Genomic DNA, 6,000 nt, shown 5'->3' with positions numbered 1-6,000 from the left:
GGTATCTGATCCATTAGGAACATCTTGGTTTGATTCAGCTTTAAGCTATACAAGAACTCAAGACATCACCACCTCACTGCCAGGTTAAAGCAGTGGCAGCAGGTACTCGCTGTTGGATGGCTTTGAAAAATAAATGAGCTGGCTTCTGCTCCAAGGAGAGATGAGGAATTTGTTTATATTTGAGAGAGTTTAAGATCAATCAAACTTCCAGCCAACTCTAGCCAGGAGTCCCCACTCCCCCACAAAACAGCTTTATCAGGGGCAGCAGCAGCAGCCTCACATGGAGAACCCATCACCTCCTGCCACGAAGCCTCAGCCTGGGACAAGGGGAGTTGTTACCACGGCCTCTGCGGCTGAGGCTGCACAAAATGCAACACCTGCTCAACAGCCGGAGGTTTGTCCGTCAGGAAGCAGAGTCAGAGCTCCCACTCCTTAATTCTTGGCCATTGCTCAACAGCTTGGCTCCCTTCTGCAGCCTCGGTGGTGAGCCAGAGGTAAGAGGAACCTGCTGCTGCCACCGACGAGCCGCAGCCACGGACCGTAAAATGGCATCCGCTACAGACTGAAGCCATGATGAACAACATCGACCTCTGAAAGCATTCATATACCTCCAAAATTCCAGTAAACGGTCACAATTTTATTAACAGGAAAATAATTTGGTAAGATCTGGGACAGGGACTTGAGGAGCACAGATGTGGAACGAGTTACTTGGCTGACAGTGGTCAGGAAGGGCTTTATTGCATAGTTGTTGGCAAAAGGAGAGACACCGAGCGGTGTACGTACATAAAGTGGCAGTGTTGCCAATCCTACAGCCAGGATCCGGGCCTGAGTTGGGTGCGGGGCTGAGGAGAGGAGCAGGGAACAGCACACGCATCCATGTAAACGTCCCGGGTGCAGGGCTCTCCAGGAGGACATCCTCAGCCACCTAAGACACTGCTGATTGAGGAAGAGGTCAGTTGTGCAATCTCTAACATGATCAGAGTTTACTGGGAAGTGCAGTAAAGGCAGGGCAATAACTTAGGACTCAGCCTTTGCGATTTTAATTACATGCTCAAGGGAAATCAAGGAGATGAAATCCTTAGGCGTATATCTTAAAAAGGGATCACAATGAGAATACAGCTGTTAACTCCTTCTGCCTCCTCCTTGGGGTTCTCCTGGCAAGGCAGCATCAGAGTAATTAAATACATTCACAGAAGATTAATCAAAATAAGCTTCTTGCCAATCAGAAACTGGGCCCAATTTTAAGAAGATCTGGTCTTCCGGGGGTTTTGGTTTGGGGTTGGTTTTTTTTTCCTTATTTCAGCAAAATATCCTCAGCTAGCCCATTCTTTTTATTTCCTTCCCCTGTTTTGACTTTACAAGGTTCTTATTTTTACCAAGTGGCTAACTGGAAATATACCACCCCTGAGTCACAACCATATCTTTCTGCCACCACCCAAATGCCGTGTGCAAAATCATCCTTCTCCTTCAAAATTTCTGAAGGTATAGAACTTGTCTTTCACCCCCCACGTTAGTAACAAGAGTTCAAATAAAATAAGAAGAGGAGATACAATTCTATAGCATTTTGCTTTTACTCCTTCATGGAATCTTCCCAATGCAACTTCACAAAAGCAACGTAAAGTCTTTTTTTTCTTCTAAAAAGAAGATTATGTTCCACAGACTATGTAGTGCAATTGGTTATCTGGTAGAAAAAAAAATTATCTTCTTCAGCTCCACGGAAGGAAACGCTGAAAACAGTTCCATGGTCTCAATAAAAATAGGAAAGTATATCCAGGATCCTCTAGAAAGTTTCTTTTGTGTTGAACACACAATACCTACTAATCTGCCTTTAATTGAAGAGTATAGAATCTGGGTCCTGGTTAGCCAGCTGTGCAATGTGCTTTAATACATCCTTTTTGGTAATGATCCCGAGTAGCTTCCTGAAAAATGAAAACACATTTTTAGCACATCAACACCCACAGAAGGTATCCTCGCTCTCGCATAGCTTCACGTAGGGCAATTTTAATGCCTTGCAGTAGTCGAAGTGCCTTTTTGGAACGCAGCGCTGACACTCCGCACAAAGTATGGTGCTCACAAGCCCCAACAGAAATTCTGTCAGTATTTTACAATAAAAGAGATAAGGAGGTTATAACCAAATGACAAATACTAATAATTATTAACATCCACCTTCTCTGAAAAGATCAACCTGATGTCTAGCGCTGCATTTTAAGTCCTAGTCCTTTCAGTAGTTGTGCTTTCAAAAAGGTGCCAAGAGGCATGCTAGGAACTAGGGAATTAGGCAGAATGTCTGCTGGGGAGTGACGCTGAGCAATGCGGCTGTCTGTCAGGAGCTGAAAAGATCAGCTGGTCCAAATGCACCACAGCAGGGAACAGGGAGAGAATTCCTGCTGGTGCCACCCTTCAGGGAACAGATCGCTCGGTTTCTATCTTTGCCCTCCTTCCTTCCCACCTCGCCAAACACGCCGTTTCTGACTGACAACAAAGCAAATTCACGTAGTTACGTGATACACATGGCCAGATTTGAGAGGAGGCCGTAAGCCCTTTCCATCAGTTCTAGAGACCCACCACCCTACGGAGCTGTGCCTTCATCCTACAGGCTTTATGTTACTGCTTCAACTGAAAGAGGCTCAGGGGTTCACAATTGCTTTTTTCCAGATAACAACTGCTCCAGCTGATGCTCAGTGCTCTACACATCAGAGGCCTTTGTTCACTGGAAGGAGAGGAGGTTTTGACTCAGGTCTACAGGCAATCCTGGGACCCCAGGGCTCTGCCTGCAGCGTTCCTACCCGTTGTGAGTAACCAGGCACTGGCGCAATCCCAGCTTGCGGAATATATCGATGACGATTTCCATGGGTGTTTGGTCTGTCACTGTGAAAGGACTGAGGTCCAGGATGCTCCTGAGTTTCAGCATAGAGGGGGAGCTTGGAGGCAGCGGAGGAGAGTGGTCAGTGAAATAAATAATTGAAGTGCTCACAATCCCATCCTGCTTCTTTCGGGCATTTTCTGGAAGAAGAAATATTTGATTAAATATCATCCCTCCTTTCCTCTTCCAAACCAAAGAGCATGCCCTTTTCTGTCACTGCCCACATTGGGATGGCCTTATAAGTCCATTCCTTCCCTTCACCTGTGCTGTTTCTCAAGGCAATCGATGACCCAAGGAAGGTGCGATATGTTTCCATCCTATCTTCTAATAACTACAGCGTAACCTCTAAGATCTCCAAAGTTTCACCCCAGGGGTGAGATCAGCACACACTTTGCCTAATGTCAAGGCTGCCACGCATCTCAGCATTTTGCTCTAGCCATGTAGATGCAAGTTCTGGAGATATTCAACTTCCCAGTTTTAAGAGGAGGTAGATAAAATGCTTCGTACTTTTGTCAGTCACCAACTTGGGTCCCATGCAGAGTTGCTAAAGAAGTATTTTTAAGCACTTAGCCTACTGGCTCAGGCTCCACGCCCACAATTAGGGTCAAGGACAGAAAACAAGTTAATTACTTGCCATCACTCAGGTATTTACACTAATGCATTACATTCCTGCTACACAGGCAATTTGGATAACTGCCACATTGCAGCTTCATTTGATATTTACATTCCGAGGTGCACTGGCAAAAGGCTAGCCTTTGGTAGCCCAAAGACCTGACTAGGTATTTGGAGCTGGCCATCAAAAGCTAAATGCTGTTCTGTAGCACAAACAGTGCATTACTGTGCATATTTTGGGGAAAAGATTACTCTTAACGAGTCCCTGCAGATTCAGAATAACACAAATGCAGGAATTCGTGGTCATACCACAAAGCAGCCTTACAGAAGGCAGGCAATACACGTAGCATGATAGTGCAATTTTTTCTGCATTTCATTCCATAGTGTCATAAGTATTTGGCCAGATACTTATCAGAAGAACGAGCACAATATTCACATGCTCCAGAAGACTGTATTGCACATCCTAAAACCGACACTGAAAACTCCTCTCAAAAGACAAGACGGAACACACAGGGTTGATGCATGGCTGCAGGCAACTTAATGATAAAAACTACTCTAGCTCTGCCACGGGACAAAGCTAGCTCAGGACCAAGCCTTCACACCACCTCTACATCAAGTTGTCAGGCTTGAGCTAAGACAGTGCATTCAACCATGTGCTGGAGAACACACCGCAGAGTTCGTGTGTCTTCAATCTTCCACAATCATGCTGTTACTACGATCGTTTTCTGCTTTCACCCAAGGCGACTGCCAACCCGCTCCCAGCCAGCGCGCTCTCACCCGCTCCCTTGCACCAGCATCCATATCCCCCCTCCAAGAGCCAGAAGAGGGGACTGACCTGCAGGAGCTAACCAAGCAGGGAGGGGAAATGTGTTTTCAGCTGCATCAGTTCTCCCATCCAGCTTGCCACAGGGCTTGCATGAACCCTGCCGGGTGCCGGCATAAGGAAGCATGTCAGCAACCCCAGCTCATCCAAGCTCAGCACGGACGCTTGGAGCCTGAGCTGCAGCTGGACACAAACCATACGGACTCCACCTCCACGAGAGCGTGGGGCTTGGTACCTCTATGCCCAATCTTCACTCCAGTGCTGGCACAATTTTTAAGGACCACTCAACCATAACACAGAGATTTCTTCATCAAGAGAAGACATCCTGTCTCACCCAAGCCCGCAAGAGACAACGTGACCAGAATTTCCACTCGGGTGTCATGCTGGTAAACAGCACTTGCAGATTTCTAAGAAACTTGGGAGCAAGAGGAACCTAAATGTGCCCTAAATTGTAATATGGCAAAGTTGTTTCCAAAGGAGCTCAACTCGCATCACAGATGGAAATTGCATCTGAGTGATGCCAGGACAGTGTTTACCAAGTCCTGCCAGCACCACGCATCACCTGCTTCACAACCACCAGTACAGGACGGGAGCACAAGTGAAACAACTAGAAGACCAGGCTGGCTTTCACAGATGAAGAGAAATGGAAGACTACGACATCAGTATCGATATTTATAGATTTGACAGCAGCACCTCAGAAGTGACCCAATATTCAGCACATGGACCAACCAGACTTTTGTCCTTAATGAAATAAAATAAGGTTTGAGACATTAACAGTTAAGAAAGCTTTCCACATCCTCTCATCCACAAAGTCAGGAAGGCTTAGTTGTTGCTGGCAAGAAGTCTCATGCCACACAACCATGCCCTAAGGTTCATGAATTCAGCAGAGCAATACTAATTGCACCGGGCAAGCCATCCTGTCCTTCATGCTCAATGCATGCAGACCCCACGCTGCTCAGGGATGGAGATGCAGGCACCAGTAAGCACAGACACCATCACTACTGGGTGTTTAAACTCATCAAGTAAATTACAGCTGGTGCCATTTAAGGCCTCTGATGGCATCATTTATGAACACAGTATCTTGCCTCTTACCAACTGAAATGATGAGGTCTCTCCTGAGGACAAATCCAACAAGCCTTTGGGACTCCCGTGACACCACCACTGGATAGCCACTGTATGTGGTTTCATTGATGATGGTCTCAACATCTTCTACGGTCATGCTGTCCTGAGTGATGACAGTCAGAGGAGGGTCATTCCTCCGTGGCCTCATTACATCCATTGCAAGTGTCTTGTGTGAGAACTCTTCCTTGGCTTCCAAGAAAGGGTATCCGTTGAGGCGAATATGGGCATCGTAAATGCCTTCCCGTCCAATGGCATCAGCCACCCACTTGCTGGTCATTGCTGCTGCCATCAGAGGAACGATGTATTCCAGTCCACCAGTGAGCTCAAACATAATGACCACTAGTGACACAGTCATTCGGGTCACTCCACCTGCAAACAGAACACAGAAGACAGACGACATGAACACGCAATTTTGAGGGTTTCCAGGCAGGAGAGCTGTTCCGAGGTTTGCTACAGCTATCTTCTGCTGATGCATCTAGAGAAGGTCTCGTATCAGCAAGCAGTTGTACTGATGGACTCCTACATCACATTCAGCATTACAGTGGAAGCCAAACACGAGCAGAACACAGTACTGAAACCA

General features: G+C 46.6%; 1 protein-coding gene across 14 annotated transcripts in view; it reads right to left on the bottom strand.

Moving 5' to 3' along the window:
- Positions 1-1,552: 1,552 nt before the first annotated feature.
- Positions 1,553-6,000, bottom strand: part of LOC126050063 (H(+)/Cl(-) exchange transporter 5) — a 42,668-nt gene continuing 38,220 nt past the window's right edge. For all 14 annotated transcript variants that reach the window (XM_049827428.1, XM_049827424.1, XM_049827430.1 and 11 more), the window contains 3 exons: positions 5,391-5,789; positions 2,787-3,003; positions 1,553-1,919 (listed from right to left, as the gene is read on the bottom strand). In XM_049827428.1, coding sequence (XP_049683385.1) covers positions 1,829-1,919; positions 2,787-3,003; positions 5,391-5,789 — 707 coding nt within the window. In that variant the 3' untranslated portion in view covers positions 1,553-1,828. The remainder of the gene's footprint in view (positions 1,920-2,786; positions 3,004-5,390; positions 5,790-6,000) is intronic.

The sequence above is a fragment of the Accipiter gentilis genome, chromosome 24 (genome assembly GCF_929443795.1).
Source record: "Accipiter gentilis chromosome 24, bAccGen1.1, whole genome shotgun sequence".
NCBI classification, from domain to species: Eukaryota; Metazoa; Chordata; class Aves; order Accipitriformes; family Accipitridae; genus Astur; species Astur gentilis.
Note: the sequence above shows the minus strand (reverse complement) of the source record. Positions and strands in the feature narration are given on the sequence as shown.